The sequence below is a fragment of the Macrobrachium rosenbergii genome, chromosome 10 (assembly GCF_040412425.1).
Source record: "Macrobrachium rosenbergii isolate ZJJX-2024 chromosome 10, ASM4041242v1, whole genome shotgun sequence".
NCBI classification, from domain to species: domain Eukaryota; kingdom Metazoa; phylum Arthropoda; class Malacostraca; order Decapoda; family Palaemonidae; genus Macrobrachium; species Macrobrachium rosenbergii.
In genome coordinates, this window is record NC_089750.1 from 33,669,146 (window position 1) to 33,689,435 (window position 20,290).

The 20,290-nt window shown below is 39.6% G+C and overlaps 1 protein-coding gene across 1 annotated transcript in view; it reads left to right on the forward strand.

Moving 5' to 3' along the window:
• LOC136842589 (son of sevenless homolog 2-like) overlaps window positions 1–20,290 on the forward strand; it is a 553,642-nt gene that overhangs the window by 230,261 nt on the left and 303,091 nt on the right. The window contains 1 exon segment of the mRNA XM_067110139.1: window positions 16,702–16,819. Within this exon segment, the coding sequence (XP_066966240.1) occupies window positions 16,702–16,819 (118 nt within the window).

A 20,290-nucleotide genomic window follows, 5' to 3' on the forward strand; every position in this document is an offset into this window, starting at 1 on the left:
TTGGACGTCTCTTGCAAAATGTTTTGAAAATTGCCTGTTGAATGCAGAGTGTGATCACGAGAGAGAGAGAGATGTCCTTACTTAAGAGACAAAATTTTCAATTGTGTCAACTGAGAGAATATCACTAGAAATGGTAGAAATTGCCTTTACTTGCTAAAACTCTTACATTATAAAGTAATATTCAATCAGTAAGTTATTCTTATTTTGCAACAAATTGAAGTCTCTAAACCAACAATATTTGAAATTTAGTTACTGTAATTTTTGAAAAAAAACTTTACCCGTTTGAAATAAATGGTTGATGTAAATCTAGGAGAGTGTGAAAATTGGTGTACTAAATTCTCTCTCCCCCCATTTTCGATCTAATTTTGAAGTCTTCTTCCTAAAACTTCTTTATTCTGTCTCTTTCTTCCTGTTTTTAAATATCTATGATTTAGAATGCTGCATTTCGGTTTGTAAGCAGTACAGGTAAAATTAGATCAATTTAAAATCATGCTGTTGTAGCTGTTTTATCAATTTTGAAATATTTTCAGTGGATAAATCACGATAACTACAAAAAAATTTCAACCGGTCAACTTTGACTCGACCGAAATGGTCAAAAAACGCAATGTAAGCTAAAACTCTTACATTCTAGTAATATTCAATCATTTACCTTCATTTTGCAACAAATTTGAAGTCTCTAGCACAATATTTCAATTTATGGTTAATTTTGAAAAAACTTTTTCTTACGGAGACAGACTTCCTTCCGAAAATGTCAGAAATTCTTTAGTCATTGTGTCGTAATGTTTGCACTGTTTTATATTAGCCGTTACATAAAGGTTTATATATGAAAATGTGCGCAATTTCATGTAAAATACAACAGAAAATAACTCATGGTTGTAGCTTTTATCAGTTTTGAAATATTTTCATATAAATCACGATAACTGCCAAAATTTCAACCTTCGGTCAATTTTGACTCGAGTTAAATGGTCAAAAAACGCAATTATAAGCTAAAACTCTTACATTCTGGTAATATTCAATCATTTACCTTCATTTTGCAACAAACTGGAAGTCTCTAGCACAATATTTCGATTTATGGTGAATTTTTGAAAAAAACTTTTTCCTTACTTCTCCGCGAACATCTCAGAAATTCTTTCATCACGTTGTCGTAATGTTTGCACTGTTTTATATTAGTCGTTACATAAAGTTTTATATATGGAAATGTGCGCAATTTCATGTAGAATACAACAGAAAATAACTCATGGTTGTAGCTTTTATTAGTTTTGAAATATTTTCATATAAATCACGATAACTGCCAAAATTTCAACCTTGGTCAACTTTAACTCGACCGAAATGGTACCAAAAAAAACGCAATTATAAGCTAAAACTCTTACATTCTAGTAATATTCAGTCATTTACCTTCATTTTGCAACAAACTGGAAGTCTCTAGCACAATATTTCAATTTATGGTGAATTTCTGAAAAAAATTTTTTCCTTACGTCTCTTGCGTGGTAAGTCGGCCGAACATCTCGAAATTCTTTCGTCATGTTGTCATAATATTTGCACCATTTTATATTAGTCATTACATAAAGTTTTATATATGAAAATGTGCGCAATTTCATTTACAATACAACAAAAAATAACTCATGGTTGTAGCTTTTATCAGTTTTGAAATATTTTCATATAAATCACGATAAATAGAAAAAATTCGTCTTTCGGTCAACTTTAACTCGACCGAAATGGTCGAAAACTGCAATTGTAAGCTAAAACACTTACAATCTAGTAATATTCAATCAATTAGCTTCATTTTTCAACAAACAGGAAGTCTCTAGCACAGTATTTCGATTTATGGTGAATTTTTGAAAAAAAATTTTTTTACGTCTGAGCGTTCTAATTCATACATCATTTTGTGATAATATTTTCTCTGTGTTGCTTTGATTGTATTAAAATTTGTTATATACCAAAATCATCGCAATTTAGTGTACAATACAACTAAAAAAATTAACTCATTAGCTTTAACGTTTTGCTTACAGCGAGATTTGTATACAATTATATACGAGTTTTTTTTCGCTGTCATATATTCCAATATTTATATATGATAATGATATTTTTCATTTCTGATGGTTGCATACTAAACTTCAGGCAATGACAAAAAAATGAGCCAAAAATTAACTCTTAATCTTAAAAACTAAGCGTGCTGTGATTTTTGAAAAAACTTTTTCCGAGCAGGCGCTAACTCACTGTTCTTTGCTGGTATACGGGAGACGTTTTTGTAAATAGGGCTTCGGCGTTAAAGGGTTAAAGACATACAGAGAAACAGTAATACGTAGGTTGCGCTAACTACAAAAGAGAGAGAGAGAGAGATAGAGAGAGAGAGAGAGAGATAACAGTAGTCCTTACTTAAGAGAATGAAATTTTTTATGAATTATTATGGACAGAGAGAGAGAGAGAGAGAGAATTACATAAGAAACCTTTGACCTGCTAATCAGCAACACTCCCCCCTTCTTGTCATGTTAAAGTGACATGTCTGACAGCTTTGCCTTCAAGCTTCTTCTCAAAAGTTGAGGGAAAGATATTTGTTTTTTAAAATATGTATCACAAATTTTGTAATTGTAGTTTTATTATTATTATGATTATTATTATTATTATTATTATTATTATTATTATTATTATTTTAGTCTTATTAATATTTCAAAATTAGTACTTATTATTAAGTAAAAAAAATTATGTATCATACAAAACAAATAAACATACACATGTACCATAAAAATTCATCTCCGTAAAAATGAGAGAGAGAAATAGAGATAGACAGAGAGAAAGAGAGAAATTTTTACTTTTATTATTTAATGTTATTTAATAATTTACACATAAAAGCTTAGAAGCTTATAAACTACATAAAAAATTAAACAAACACTTTTGCAGGATTTGTCAGTATTCGCAAATGTTTGCGTGTCTATGAAAAATTCGTGTATGACAATTAGTTAGGTGCCAATGAAAAGTTTGTCTGTGAATTCACACTGAAAAGTTTGTCTGTGAATTCGCACAACTTGAATCGTGCAAATTCTAGGTATTACTGTATATATATATATATATATATATATATATATATATATATATATATATATATATATATATATATATATATATATATATATTTATATATATATATATATATATATATATAGGATATGTCAGCCGGTGAATATATATATATATATATATATATATATATATATATATATATATATATATATAAATATATATAGGATATATATATATATATATATGAATATAAAAAGGCCCATAAAGGGATTTTGACAAAGGAAAATCTATTTCTGAGGAGGACCTGTGTCAGTCAGTGAAATGTCCCTTAGAGCACACATTTCTAAGTATAAATATTGCTAAATATACCAGAGAAAAAGCCAACAGGAATGCTGAGGTTTACTACCCTCAGACTGATCACCTATTATGTAACAGGTCCTCGGTATAGAGCAGGGTGAGTGAATTTATCCACTACCACAGGACCTAACTCTGTAGATCGTCCCAATGTCAAAACCCCGGTGACAAATAAAAGAAGAGCCGTTCCAGCTGTTACTCACCCGGACCTGTACCTATCTCGACCTGAGAGAAATATCTACCATTCATTCCAGGTTAGCACCCACCTAACCAGCTTGGTATATGCCTACCCGGGGGAAACATAGACAATTAACGGTACTCAAACTTAAGACTAACATAAAGAAAACAGGTACAATTATATATACATAAACTAGGGCCAGGATGTGAAGCATCGTGGCCCAGGAGAAGATGGCAGGGAAAGCAAATGAGGCAGGCAGGCGGGAGGGGAATGGGAGAAAGACTAACTAGGGGGGGGAGGGATAATACTCCCTGCAGCCACTGTAGGGAACTTCAGAGCTTCCAGTGATTTAAGATAGTGGCGTTTAAACACTGATGGAGATTTCCAACCCGTATACTTTTTCAGATCATCAAAATTCATATTGTGGAAATAGTTTGTGGAGGTTGCCACTGCCCGGATATCATGTACCTTCGGTACTGAATCTGGGTTAGCTTGTTTAATGAAATATAAAATCTGTTGTCTGGTAGCTTTTAAGGAAAGTGTCCCACCTTTTTCCCTGATAAAAAGAGGACCAGACAAAACCTGAGAAGTTCTCCTTAAGTAAGCCCTCAGTGTAGTGACTGGGCACAAGGATGGATCCTGTGGAAGAGGAACAACCTTCCAAGGAGACCACCTATCCTGAGGGTCTTCATTCTTTGCTAGGAAACTTTGGTCTGGGGAAAGAAGAACTTCTCCTGACGGGAGGAAATCTACATGATTAACACCTCTAGAGAGAGCGGACAGTTCTGATATCCTAGCACCTGAAGCTAGGCTAATTAGGAACCCTGGTCTCAGACGAGCACATGCCTTTGGGATTGATGAAAAGTATGAGTCTGTTAGGTCAATGTTAAAGCCATGCAAAAACACTTTCTTCAAGGCTGACTTAGCTGTGGTAATTGTAGCTGCAGCTAGACCTTTTTCAAACAATGACCTAAAGAAAGAGATTGCCAAATTCGTGGTCATAACCTGTGCTTCAGAATGTTTAAGGAAAGATGCCAGTTTTTTAACTGCTGAATCGTACTGCCTGAAAGTAGATTCTCTTTTATCTGATTCCAAGAACAGAGTGTTAACTGGGTCTATATCCGCACCTCTCTGAGCGGCGAATTTCATAAAGTCCACAAAGCCAGGGCATTCAGAATTCTTGAGGAAGCTGACACAGTCCGCGTTTGTACTACTTGTGTCAGTTTGGGTCTGGGTAACAGATGACACTTGAATTTCAGCTCCAGCAGAAGAGGGTACCAGTTGCTCTTCGGCCAATTGGGAGCTACCAGAGCCACCTGCCCCTTGAAAGACCTGAGTTTGTGCAGCACTTTCAGCAGCAGGTTTACCGGAGGGAACAGGTTAATCCTCTGCCACTTGTTCCAGTCTAATGTCATTGCATCTGTGGCATGAGCTTGAGGGTCCAGGTTGGGGGCCACATAACAAGGGAGTTTGTGGTTGCTCTCTGTGGCAAACAAGTCTACCTGGAGACCTGGAACCCGAAGGCAAATCCAATCGAATGAGGCCCTGTCCAGAGACCACTCCGACTCCAGCGGAGTTGACCTGGACAGAGAGTCCGCAATGACATTCCGGACCCCTGCAAGATGAGTGGCTGATAGGTGCCATTTGTGCTTTTCCGCCAGAGAGAAGATGGCTATCAACACTTGATTGATACGACTCGACTTGGAGCCTCCCCTGTTTATACAGTGTACCACCACTGCACTGTCCAAAACCAGTCTGATATGGATCTGTTTGGGAGGGCGAAGCCTTCTCAGAGTCAGAAACACTGCCATTGCTTCCAGGACGGTGATATGGAACTGGCGGAACATTGTGGACCATGTTCCTTGTACTTTTTCTTATTGAGAATATCCTCCCCAGCCGCTTAATGAAGCGTCTGTGTGGATTACTAGTGATGGAGGAGGAAATTGAAGGGGCACCGATTTTGACAGACCCTTGACTGTTGACCACGGCCGGAGTCTTTTTCTCAAAACTGGAGGGACTAGAGACACCTTGTCCCTGAGTTTGATATTGGCTTGTCTCCGCCACACTCTGTTTATGTCTTTCAGTTTTGCCTTCAGCAGCAGATCTGTGACAGATGCGAACTGAAGAGAACCCAGAATCCTTTCCTGAGTCCTGCGAGAAGCTTTCCTGCGCTTGAGGAACTGCCCGGTGGCCTTGGCTATCTCTCTCCTTTTGGCTGGCAGAAGAGACAGTCTGTGTGAGTCTAGGTCCCACTGGATACCTAGCCACTGAAACCGAGCCTCCGGAGTTAGACGGGATTTCTCCCTGTTTATCTGAAAGCCTAGGGACTCCAGAAACTTGATCACTATGGCTGTAGCTCTCCGGCATTCCTTGACGGTGGATGCCCAGATTATCCAGTCGTCTAGGTATGCTGCTAGCATGATCCCCGGGCACCGTAACTGCTGTACTACTGTCTCTGCTAGTTTGGTGAATATTCAGGGCGCTATGTTGAGCCCGAATGGCATGACTCTGAATGCATAAGCTTGCCTTCCCAGTCTGAATCCTAGGTAAGGAGAGAGGTTTCTCGCAATCGGGACGTGATAGTATGCGTCTGAAAGATCTGTAGACGTGGTGACGGCTCCACGAGGAAGTAGAGTCCGTACCTGAGAGATTGTAAGCATGCGAAATTTGTCGCATTGTATGTAAAGGTTGAGACGAGACAGATCCAAGATTACTCTTTGTTGAGCGGAGCCTTTTTTGGGGACGCTGAACAGTCTGCCTTGGAATTTTAGGTGCCTCACTTTCTTTATGGCCCGTTTTTGGAGTAGTTCCTTCGCGAAGTCCCGCAGGGCTTGTGAAGGGCGTTGATGGAACCTGACCTGAGGTGGTGGGTCCTTGACCCAACTCCATCCCAGTCCCTTGGAGACTATACTGTGGGCCCACGGGCTGAAGGTCCACTGATTCGAAACAGGTAAAGCCTCCCTCCTACCTGAATCTTCTCATTGGGAAGGGGAAGGTTTACTTGCCCTCTGCCCCGGCCGCCTCTTCCCGGGAGAGGGACGCAATGCAGTCTTGCCTCTGAAGGCAGCTCTTGCTCTGCTTCCCCTTGCGTTTTTATTGAAGCCACGAAAGGAACCATGGCTTTCATAGGCTGGGTTGTACGCCGGAGACGTCACAAAGGTGGGGGAGGCAAGGGAATGCTGTGCCGGCTGCATCAGCACAAACTGTTGGGGTTGGGCCTTTGAGGTGGAAGGCTGACCGACCGGAGAGACCGGTACAGCCTGAACTACAGTTGGGGTTTGTGGTCTCCTAAACTTCTTATATCTTTTCCCCGACCTGCTATGGGAGCCGGAGGACTCGGAGATTTTGCGTTTGGCGGGAATACCCCACCGGGAGCGGAGGTTCTGGTTAGCCCTGGTTGCTTCCGCCAGGACATTATTCACCTTGTCCTCGGGAATAAATTAGCCCCAAAATCGAAGCTTTTCATGAGTTTATTAGGCTCGTGCCTAATAGTGGCGATCCAAAAATATGTTTGTGACAGTTCATCCTTGCCACTGTAAAATCAAACAGGTCTGCTTGGAATCCCGCCAGCAGAGATTTAGTCAAGACCTGGAAAAAGGGTTCATCCGAATATAACACGGCTGTCGCCTCTGCCATGCACAAGGAGTTCATTGCGGCTCAACCGACACCTAGCGTCGAACTCCGGTTTCAGGAAAGCCTCCGAATTTTGGGAAGCTGCTCACTGAAGAGAATGGACGCACAGTCTGGGTCCAGCTTGCCCGCCCGTAAAGGTGGACGGGACATCGTTCCAGAATTGAGTCACCGGGAGGACCAAAGAGGTGGGATCAGTCTCCCGGAGCTGCGGCATCGACTTACCCTCCATGCATGCCTGAACAGTTGCCTGAGCCACTTTCAACATGCAAGGAGTTGCAATCCTATCCCCCAAAGAAAACATAGTAAAGTTTCCTTTGAAGGGGGTCAACTTTGTGTTCTCTGCTTCCCACTCCGCAAGAGTGCGAAGCAGAGCCGATTGAGCCTGATCCCTAGGAAAGATGACTGTCTCCTTAGGGACCTTATCTGTTCTCACCCACGCTTCCTCTGTCAATCTAGCGAAGCCTGGGTAGGGAGGAAGCAGACCTGGAGGAAAGAACTCCAGCTCCTGAAGTCTGCGCGTCCCTAGGCCTTCAATGGTTAAGGTATCCTCATGCTGGGGAGCATGAAGAGCCAAGCGCCAAGGGTTCCCCTTATCGAATGGAGGAGGAAGGCGGAGGCATCCGGAATGGTGTAGGACGGGCTGACCCACGAGCTCACGAGCCTCGGAGGAGATCTTAGTCTCCTGGCTCTGCAGCTTTTCCAATACTGTCTTCCACCTCTCGTCCATCTGCTTGTTGATTGTATCAAGCAGCATGCTTGCCAATTCTTGGAAATTGGAAGCAGGTTGACGAGGGGGGCTGGCTTTGGCTGCCCTTGATCTCGACCCCTTTACAGAGGGAGTGTCACTAGCTACGGAAGCCGCGGGGCTAGAAGCCCGTGACTTCCCCGGGGAAAAGGGAGTTGCCGTGCGGGAGGAAGAGGACTTATATCCCTTACCTTTTAGTGACCTTTTTACCTTGGGGATGGTCGATCTCGACCTATCCCCAAGGTAGGAAGGACTCTGGAAACCCTGGAAAGAAGATACAGAGGATGAAGAGGAATTAAAAGGAGTCCGCTCCCCTGCCTCACTTACCTCCCTACCTACCTCCTGGTCCGGTTCCACATTCATGGGCTCCAGCTCCAAGTTAATGGCCGCCACTTCTTCTGACACTTCCGCTGCTAAGTTGACATCCTGGGAGGGCTGCGTCACTTCCCGGATATGCTCGATCAAAGGGGCTGCCACTTCTGCTGGGACAGCTGCAGCAAACCGGGCACTGGGGAAGAGGAGGTTACAAATGGCCTCCAATAGAACATATGGCCTCCGCGACGGGACGTTCCTCCCAAAGCCAGCCACCCAACCCCTAAGGGTGGCCAAGGAAGCATTGCGAGAAGCTTGTTTGGCCTGAAAACAATAAGGACTAACTAATTGCACATCAAGGACTTAAAATATATATAAGGGATATAACAAGAACCTTATAAACTATCAAATAAGTCAAGGAACCAGGTAAACTAAAGGCCTTAACTTTAGGCTTACCGACTCGTCCTGAAACCGCTCAAACAAAGCGTAGCACACTTCACATCCATCCAGGTGCCAAACGATCAAGTCTCCCACCCTGACTGCGCAGCCGGAGTGGGAGCGGCAGACAACATGGCCGTAGGGCTGGTGCAGCACTGCGGTGCACCCGGACTCCTGGCAGCGTACCATTTGTATGGATAAACTGTGTATGAGTATGCTTATTTGAAGGCACGCCAGAGTAAATCCGGCGGAGATAGGGGCCTTATGCTAGAGCAGACAACAGGACATGCAATTAGCAGATTATTAGTCCTACCGGAGTAGTCCGGTGAAGCAAAACAAATATATTATACATGGCAAATAAGTTAAGGAATGCCGGAGTTAAACCGACGGGAATGATATATACCTTAACTTAAAATCATGCAACATGACAGAGTAAGTTAAGTGACGCCGGATATGATCCGACGTGAATGATATATACCTTAACCTAAGGTCATGCACACTTAGAATAAAATTAAATTGCCATGAGTGCCGGAGACCGGCAGAAAAATCGCTGGTTAAATACATGGAATAGCAGTTTTTTAATGCTGGACATGTCATTCCAGTACTGAGACCCTGGAAACCCCGCTACCCCCGCCATTGGTTACGATGTAGGGGCGGAGTGGTTCACTATTAGAGCAGTTCTCGTACGTCCATAGGAGAACAAAAGCGAGTAAAGCCAACCTACTAAAACCAAAAACCACCGGAGTGGAAAAGGCTAGGCAACGGGGGACCAAAGATCAGAGGAACGGAGTCAGCTAGGGAAAGTGTAGGCAAACCTGAAAGTGTCGTTAAAACGGATACCAGGAGGGTGGGTAACCTCCGACTGGAGAGTAGGTCCCCCAGAGAGTGACAGCCCCGAGATGACGAACACACATGTAAAAAAGTAAGTATAGCTTAGCCAGACCAAAGCTGATTAAACACTAGGGCTGGCCGAAGGATTGACTTACGTTAAAACCAATTGGATACCAGGAGGGTGGGTAACCCATTATCCGAACTGGAGACCAGAAATAAATTCTCTAACTCTTCCCCAGAGAGTGACAGTCCATCGAAGAGGTCTGAAGCTCAACCAACTCACACAAGGGGGGGAGGATAACACATCACCTGCTATACAGGGGAAAGGTGGGGAGTAACGACATGGCTGTGTCACGATACCAAGGTCGACTGAGTGGGGAAACCCCAGACACTGACCGCAACCCCCTTAAGGTGGGGGGTGTTGAAATGACTGAGTGGGGAAACCCCAGACACTGACCGAGCGGGTGTTGAAATGTACCAGCCTCCTCGGGGAAGAAGACACTAGCCAGAAGTTACGAAAAGAGGTTAGGCTAAACACATTGGATTACTGCAACCCAACTCACATCTTTTCCCTGAAGGCGAAGCCTATAAAGGGAAAAAAGGGAGAGAGTGGAGGAAGGGGGAGGTAGGGGGGGTGGGGAACGGGGAAGGGGAGAAAATTCCCGTTCAGAAGGCCAACCGAAGACCGACATGTAGGGCATAGGGCTATGCATTGCGAATCACTTTTCTCCCTTCATTAGAAGGGGAGGAGGATTAACAGAGAACCCAAGCATACCCAAAACATACGGAACAGTGGATGGAACAATGAACACGCTCCCTTCACCGGCCCACACCTCCCTCCACAACTCAAGCGACACAGTCGGGAGAGAAGGGAGCAGAGTCAATGAGCAAAGCTAACCTACGTAGCCTAACCCACCGATTAAGACGAGAGGGTTAGGCTAGTACCACAAAACACAAATGCATACTGCTAAAATTTAACCAACCATAATACACCAATACATAAACAACTCAAAAATACAAATTAATAAACGCTTGTGCTAGGGGTATGTTCTACCCAAGCGAAGCAAACAGGAAGTGGGCAACCAAAATGGCCGCTCCTGACGCCAAGCTAAGGTAATATTAATCCATAAATATCCATGTCATCCACTGTACCACAATTCAGAAAAACCGACTGTAAGATAGCACCAGCTTGGGGAACAAAATCTACTCGAGTGAGAGCCAAAAAATTCTTTATGAAGGGGTTAAAAGCATAAAACCGTGGGAGGACGCTCCCTAAAGAATTGATACTAACACCAGCATTAATACCAGCACATGGGCCCGCTCAATGTAGATAAAATTCCCCAAAATGAACTTCCTGAAGGGGTAACATCAAATGTAAGACAAAACATTAATGTAAATGACCCAGCGAAACCTCTACCGAACTGGTCTCTAGAGGCGTACTGCTAGGTCATCATGGCGGGGCCAGGCAAACGCAGAGGAACGCCCGATATTTGACCCAATAATGATTAAAATACGGGCCAAATACCGCCCCGATGCCCATAAAACCCCGTAAGAAGATGGTACTTAAATTAGTGGCGGTGATATCAGCGGTTGAAGACATGGTATTCCGATTATAAGCAGAAATTATGGAGCACAAGCAAAAGCAAGACGTAGCAGAAACGCGTGCTAGAATGGAATGAGGGTAGATGGCGCTCAGGTCGTCAGGTACAGGTCCGGGTGAGTTGCCGCTGGAACGGCTCTTCTCGTACCGGGGGTTTTGACATTGGGACGATCTACAGAGTTAGGTCCTGTGGTAGTGGACAAATTCACTCACCCTGATCTATACCGACGCCTGTTACATAATAGGTGATCGCTCTGAGGGTAGTAACCTCATCATTCCTGTTGGCTTTTTTCTCTGGTATATTTAGCGATATTTATACCTAGAAATGTGTGCTCTAAGGGACATTTCACCGGCTGACACAGGTCCGAAGCTCAGAAAACACTATTTAAACGTTGCAACCATATATTTCAGGCACTTGCTTTTGTGCTCCTGTTCACACTGGTAGAATATGGACAGATGAAATGTTACAAGAGTATATATACAAAGCATATATAGGTGTGGCATTAAGTCTCCGATGGTATGCAGGTGACCGTTTCCTAAGAAGGAGGAGAATAACCAATTCCCTAGTGGTTTTTGGCCTCATTAACTCCCGTTTGGCGACGATTCTGGAGGTCGTGTTCTCTGGGACACCTTCTGAAGCGGTCTGAGGATTAAAGCGTCGATGTCGTCCGATTTCCAATGTCCTCCTGACAAGTTCATGTTGTTGGTTTGATTGATGATAGCAGATTCCAGCATCTTTCTTTTTATGCGGACAGCTACTTTTGAAAACCAGCTCGCCCCCTCCAGTTTATGGAATGTCCAGTATCTCTGATATGTAGGAAAATCCCCGAACTCTCTGAAGCATATCTTACCGACCTTTTGTGCTCTAAGATATGCTTCGGAGAGTTTGGGGATTTTCCTACATACCAGAGATACTGGACATTCCATAAACTGGAGGGGGCGGAGCTGGTTTTCAAAAGTAGCTGTCCGCATAAAAGAAAGATGCTGGAATCTGCTATCATCAATCAAACCAACAACATGAACTTGTCAGGAGGACATTGGAAATCGGACGACATCGACACTTTATTCTCAGACCGCTTCTGAAGAAGGTGTCCCAGAGAACACGACCTCCAGAATCGTCGCCAAACGGGAGTTAATGAGGCCAAAAACCACTAGGAATTGGTTATTCTCCTCCTTAGGAAATGGTCACCTGCATACCATCGGAGACTTAATGCCACACCTATATATGCTTTGTATATATACCCTTGTAACATTTCATCTGTCCATATTCTACCAGTGAACAGGGCACAGAAGCAAGTGCCGAAATATATGGTTGCAATGTTCAAATAGTGTTTTATGGGCCTTTTATATTCATATTACACTGTGGTATTACAGGAAAAGACATTATATATATATATATATATATATATATATATATATATATATATATATATATATATATATATATATATATATATATATATATATATATATATATATATATATATATATATATATATATATATATATATATATATATATATATATATATATATATATATATATATTATCCCTTTAACATGAAGCCCTATTTTCAAAAACGTCTCCTGTATGCCGGCAGCCTCCGAGAGCTAGCGCCGAAGCGGAAATTTTTTTTTTTTTTTTTTTTTTTTTTTCCCAAAAATCACAGCGCGCTTAGTTTTTAAGATTAAGAGTTCATTTTTGGCTCCTTTTTTGTCATTGCCTGAAGTTTAGTATGCAACCATCAGAAATGAAAAAATATCATTATCATATATAAATATTGGAATATATGACAGCGAAAAAAAACATAATTGTATACAAATCGCGCTGTAAGCACAACGGTTAAAGCTAATGACTTAATTTTTTTTAGTTGTATTGTACACTAAATTGCGATGATTTTGGTATATAACAAATTGTAAATCGATCAAAGCAACACAGAGAAAATATTATCACAAAATGATGCATGAATTCGTAACGCGCGGACGTAAAAAAAAGTTTTTTTAAAAATTCACCATAAATCGAAATATTGTGCTAGAGACTTCCCGTTTGTTGAAAACTGAAGCTAATTGATTGAATATTACTAGACTGTAAGTGTTTTAGCTTACAATTGCAGTTTTCGGCCATTTCGGTCGAGTTAAATTTGACCGAAAGTCGAATTTTTTCTATTTATTGTGATTTATATGAAAATATTTCAAAACTGATAAAAGCTACAACCATGAGTTATTTTCTGTTGTATTGTACATGAAATTGCGCACATTTTCATATAGAAAACGTTATGTAACAACTAATATAAAACGGTGCAAATATTACGACAACGAGACGAAAGAATTTCTGAGATGTTCGGCCGAGTTACCGCGCAGATGTAATGAAAATGTTTTTTTAAAAAATTCACCATAAATCGAAATATTGTGCTAGAGACTTCCAATTTATTGCAAAATGAAGGTAAACGATTGAATATTACTAGAATGTAAAAGTTTTAGCTTACAATTGCGTTTTTTTTACCATTTCGGTCGAGTTAAAGTTGACCGAAGGTTGAAATTTTGGCAGTTATCGTGATTTATGTGAAAATATTTCAAAACTGATAAAAGCTAAAACCATGAGCTATCTTCTGTTTTATTGTACATGAAATTGCGCACATTTTCATATATAAAAGTTTATGTAACGACTAATGTAAAACGATGCAAACATTACGACAACATGACGAAAGAATTTCTGAGATGTTCGGCCGAGTTACCGCGCGCAGACGTAAGGAAAAAGTTTTTTTTTTTCAGAAATTCACCATAAATCGAAATATTGTGCTAGAGACTTCCAGTTTGTTGCAAAATGAAGGTACATGATTGAATATTACTAGAATGTAAGAGTTTTAGCTTATAATTGCGTTTTTTGACCATTTCGGTCGAGTTAAAGTTGACCGAAGGTTGAAATTTTGGCAGTTATCATGATTTGTATGAAAATATTTCAAAACTGATAAAAGCTACAACCATGAGTTATTTTTGTTTATTCTACATGAAATTGTGCACATTTCCATATATAAAACTTTATGTAACGACTAATATAAAACAGTGCAAACATTTCGTGAGAAAGACTTCCGTAGGAAAAAATTTTTTTAAAAAATTCACCATAAATCAAAATATTGTGCTAGAGACTTCCAATTGGTTGCAAAATGAAGGTAAATGATTGAATATTACTAGAATGTAAGAGTTTTAGCTTACAATTGCGTTTTTGGCCATTTTGGTCGAGTCAAAGTTGACCGAAGGTTGAAATTTTGGCAGTTATCGTAATTTATATGAAAATATTTCAAAACTGATAAAAGCTACAACCATGAGTTATTTTCTGTTGTATTGTACATGAAATTGTGCACATTTTCATATATAAAACTTTATGTAACGACTAATATAAAATGGTGCAAATATTACGACAACGAGACGAAAGAATTTCTGAGATGTTCGGCCGAGTTACCGCGCAGACGTAATGAAAATTTTTTTTTCAAAAATTCACCATAAATCGAAATATTGTGCTAGAGACTTCCAATTTATTGCAAAATGAAGGTACATGATTGAATATTACTAGAATGTAAAAGTTTTAGCTTACAATTGCGTTTTTACCATTTCGGTCGAGTTAAAGTTGACCGAAGGTTGAAATTTTGGCAGTTATCGTGATTTATGTGAAAATATTTCAAAACTGATAAAAGCTACATCCATGAGCTATCTTCTGTTGTATTCTACATGAAATTGCGCACATTTTCATATATAAAACTTTATGTAACGACTAATGTAAAATTATGCAAACATTACGACAACATGACGAAAGAATTTCTGAGATGTTCGGCCGAGTTACAGCGTGCAGGCGTAAGGAAAAAGTTTTTTTTTTTTCAGAAATTCACCATAAATCGAAATATTGTGCTAGAGACTTCCAGTTTGTTGCAAAATGAAGGTACATGATTGAATATTACTAGAATGTAAGAGTTTTAGCTTATAATTGCGTTTTTACCATTTGGTCAAGTTAAAGTTGACCGAAGCTTGAGATTTTGGCAGTTATCGTGATTTATATGAAAATATTTCAAAACTGATAAAAGCTACAACCATGAGTTATTTTTGTTGTATTCTACATGAAATTGTGCACATTTCCATATATAAAACTTTATGTAACGACTAATATAAAACAGTGCAAACATTACGACAACGTGTGAAAGAATTTCTGGCGCGGACGTAAGGAAAAAGTTTTTCAAAAATTCACCATAAATCGAAATATTGTGCTAGAGACTTCCAATTGGTTGCAAAATGAAGGTAAATGATTGAATATTACTAGAATGTAAGAGTTTTAGCTTACAATTGCGTTTTTTGACCATTTCAGTCAAGTTAAAGTTGACCGAAGGTTGAAATTTTGGCAGTTATCGTGATTTATATGAAAATATTTCAAAACTGATAAAAGCTACAACCATGAGTTATTTTCTGTTGTATTTTACATGAAATTGCGCACATTTTCATATATATAAAACTTTATGTAACAACTAATATAGAACAGTGCAAAAATTACGACAAAATGACGAAATAATTTCTGAAATTTTCGGCCGAATTATCTTGGGGGCGTAAGAAAAAAGTTTTTTTCAAAATTCACCATAAATCGAAATATTGTGCTAGAGACTTCCAATTTGTTGCAAAATGAAGGTACATGATTGAATAGTACTAGAATGTAAGAGTTTTAGCTTACAATTGCGTTTTTTTGACCATTTTGGTCGAGTCAGAGTTGACCGAAGGTTGAAATTTTTGTAGTCGGCGTGCGGTACGTCCACTTGGCACCCAACAGACAATTTTAGTCGACGTATGATATGTCCAGTAGGCATTTAAGGGTTAAATTACAATCCAGCCAGATCAACCACTGGGTAGGTATCATTAAATAAATCCCAGGTCAACCCAGTCATTCAAGATCCAGAGATGGTTACTTTAATCCATTTCCAGTCAAGAACAGCCCACAAAATCTCCTAGAAGAAAAAGCTGGATGGAATGCCTTCAGAAACCCAAACCAGTTTAATTTAAGCCTGTTTTGACCCCATATAAATATTGCCTCTGTAACACATACTCTCATTTTCTGCCCAGACAAGAACCTGTGTGTATTGGCTGAAATATAGTCACTTATTATACTTTGTTTCTTTCATGGGCCTTTTTAAGAAAAAAGATAATTATAATAGTTAACCTTGAAAAAAAAATACATATCTAAATAAGACAATTCATATAGCTAAAGAATAAAACATGAAATATATAACTAATAAGGTATTGTAAAATGATACAATTTTTTCCAATACTGTATTTAAATATTTTAGGTATTTTCCTTTTGGTGGGCCATTATTTTTATAGCTGAATTTGATGCAAACTTTTTACTCAGTTATAAATACTTGTATTTTTGTTCACCTCTATTGTATAGATGATGTGTCTCCTTAGAGACAAACACCAACCAGATCAAACTCAGTGTTTTCACATTACATAGTACCATCGTAAGTGGAGAATATGAATTTAGACCAGTTGGTATGAGGGCAATGAATAGGTATGAAATGTTGGGATGTACATTATATTAAACTTTATAACCTTTTTACAGAAGTGAAACACTCTTTTGAGATTAGACCGCGGGACCAGCCAAGTGTGGTGCTAATTGCCAAGTCGGCAGAAGAAAAGAACACCTGGATGGCTGCTCTTGTCATGCTCAATACTCGCAGGTGAGTCTCCCAGTCACAACAGAGAAGTAATATACAAGGTTTTGTTGAATGTTTTTATAGGCAAAGTTAAAACTTTCAACATTCACAAGAAAATTAACCACTAGTGGCCTCAGAAATTGTTTAAATTCGTAATTGCTTGTCATAGATTAGGATCTGTGGATTCCTGGAGAGGAGGTAATATATAATACCAGTGCATTTTTAGATATATTTCAAAAGTTCAAAACTTTGAGTAAAAATCTTTAAAAAATTTATTTTCATGTAGTTTTTACTTTTACATTGCCTGCATTCATTGTATTAGAACCTCATTTAGGCCTGTGTTGCATGGATTCTTTTAGGTGTATATAATGTCATTGCATTTTTAGATGTGCAGTATTTCAGGAGCTGGTCTTTTGATAAGATTTAATACATTTTGTTGTTATATTTTAAATTTATTTTCATCAAGTATATTTGAGGTAAATGATATCAGTGTTAGTGTCCTATAAAACACTAGTTTTTTGTTCTATTAACAGAAGTGTGTTAGCACTCAAGCTTATTCTTGTGAATCCACAGGTCCCCAGCTGTTAGCTCTCATTTAATGGAGTCTGAATCATTACCTGCAAAATGCTAACTTGACTGGGTGGAGGAAACTTTATGATTGATAGTTTTTATGAAAAATGTTAATTCTTACTGAAAAATTTGATTTATTTCAACATAAACACATAACTTGAATTGAAATTTTAGGTGGAAAGGTTTGAGGTGCTGAATAATGCAGAACTTATCAGAATTTACTTGCATGAGATCTCTTGGGGTTGAGGATTAGCATGGAACGCAAGGCCTTTAGAGATAAATAAAATTACACATATATGGAAGAATCCCTGCTAAAAGTAATAAAAATATTAGTTCCAACGTGAATATGAACCTATGCTTTCATATATGGAGTACTCAGTGCAAAGTGCACCGTGGCTGTTTGCTGATGAGTAGGCCTATGAATCATGTGTGACCCGAGCTGGGTTAGCTCCCCCATTTTATTCTCAGCCATTCTGGTGTGCAGTTGTCTGTTGCACTTCGTCTCATATAATTGAGATTTGCTTTTGCATTTGTCATGTATTCGTGCCATTTCTTCACTTTTGTTGCAGCATGTTTCTAATTATTTTATTTAAGAAATTATTATCTTATTTTTTAAATGATTCTTCTTAATTACCTCCACCAAGGAGGGTATGTAATGCCATTATGTGTATGCCTGCATGTCTGTCTTTCCATTTGCCTGTATGTCTGTGAATGTCATTATGCATAAGGTTATGGTCAGATTTAGATAGAATTTTTAAGAGTGGTCAAAAATGAACTGAGAAATATTTTTTCAGATTGTAGTGGTTATATGGGCTCCCTTGTGGCAGGTGAGGGACGTTCAGCCCCTGCCTCCCATCAGAGTTTAACTATTTTAACCAAATTCGATATCTAGAATATTGCAGTGAAGCAGGGTGAAATATCATGAATTTTAGAGTAGTCATTGCATCTTATCAAAGATCTAGGTAACCAAAAAGACCCACTTTTTTTTTTGCAAGAAATATTTCCAACTTCATTTTTTAGTTGCCTTTGAATTGTTGCCCTTTCGTTCTGCACAAGGTTTGTTTTTCTTGGGACCTTACTTGCCACTTCTGGACAGGAATTCGATAAGCTATATACTGTATATAGGAGGCATTCCTGATCCATGCATGTAAAGCTGAAAAGCCATACTTGAGGTTATCTTCAGAGGTGTTTCTTTTCATAACCTGACTCATGTCATTTGGGGCTCGCCCCACAAATGCTAGAGCAGTTAAATGATGATGTTAAAGTAGATAAAGAGGTTGATAGAGAGATTGAAATTTTGCAGTCAGTCATAGTAACAATATTCATGGGATACATTACATTTTTTATCAAATAATATAGGTTTTAGGTATTTCTAAGCAATGAAAGCATTCGCTGCTGTCAAAATATCAATAGTTTCCTCTACAAACAAGAATTTTAAACGCATAAAATAAAAAGTGGATGATGGAGCAGGATTTTCCCAAATCATAATTTTGTAATTTCTTTCAGGGCAAGTGTTCTCTGATTTCAGAAGAACAATGTATGTCATAAAAATGCCAACTTCACTAGACAAATTTCTCTCATGTGATGATATCTTTGATATCAAAATACCCTTTGTAAATGCAAGAATATTACTTGGCTCATTGTATACAGATCTCAAAATTCTGTTGTGTGATCTAAAACATCTTGGAAGTTTAGCTCAGCAGAGAAGTCTGTAATTTTCCCATTTTCACATACAGAACAAACCGTGGTCTTAACGTAAGGATAAATTCTCTGGTGCCAGCTGGAGTCCAGTTAAAATTAACACAAGGAATTGGTGGCAACAGGTGTCGGCCAGTAGGGGAGTAGGAGGAAGCTACGCAACCTGCTTTACTCCCCTTATGCATCATCGTATTAGTTTCTCTTTAACCATCTTTGTAGCAAGACTGTTCGGTGCCCTTATTTCACAAGAAGCCGGTTATTTGGCACATCCTTCCTGCTTACGCCTATGGCGTTCGGGTTTTTCTTTTCTTTTTTGTTGTGTGTATTTTATGTGTTTTTGTGTTGTCTGTGTTTTACTTTCATTTCCTGAGGTGCAAGCCTGTCTTTCAGCTAAACCTCCCAGGTGCCCGAGATGATGTCCGGGAGATGGTGGCAACCATTGTTCCCATTATTTGTCTTCTTTGTGTACAGACCCACATCCCACTTGTAGTAGGTGCAGATCTAGCGTTTGCAGTGTAAGTAACCCTTGTTCTGTGTGTTGTCTTTGGTCTCCTGAGCAATGGAAGAGATTTGCTAATCAGAGGCATTGTAAGAGGGAACCAACAGCGCCATCTTGAGATGGCATCTTTGATGGCAGGTGTTCCAATACCTTCCTGTTCACCAGTCTCTCCTCTCGCTGCTGCTGCTTCTCACGAAGATTTTTCTCCCTCTTATTCTTCTTTGGTTTCGTCCTTAGAAGATTTGAGGGGGGCCGGTTCAGGAGGTCTTATCTGTAATGTTGCTGCCCCTGTTCTTTCGAGGGGAGTAGTTTTTTTTTTTCAGGAGGAGATGCGCAGAAAATGTCTGAGTGTCAGGCATCACTAGGCTTATCAGGGGTACCAACCTTTTCTGGCCTGTTGTCTAACTACATGTCATCTTGTATACCAGTGACTTCTTCCATGACAGTTTCCATATCTTCTGTTTAGGTGATGTCATCTCAGCTTACAACGGCTCTCCCCGAGGCTGTTTCCAATGCTGCAGTTTCCGTGACATCATCCCATCTGTCAGCGGCTCTCCCAACACCTGTCACTGTGTCATCTCCTCCCAGGCAGGGTCCGTCGATGTCCTCCCTTAAGTCCCCTTTGCCTGCTCCCTCCAACCCTCTTGTCCAGGCTCTTTTTGACAGAGTTGAAGTTATTCCTCAAGAAGTAATGCCATGTTGAGCTTCCGTTATCCAAAAAGAGACAT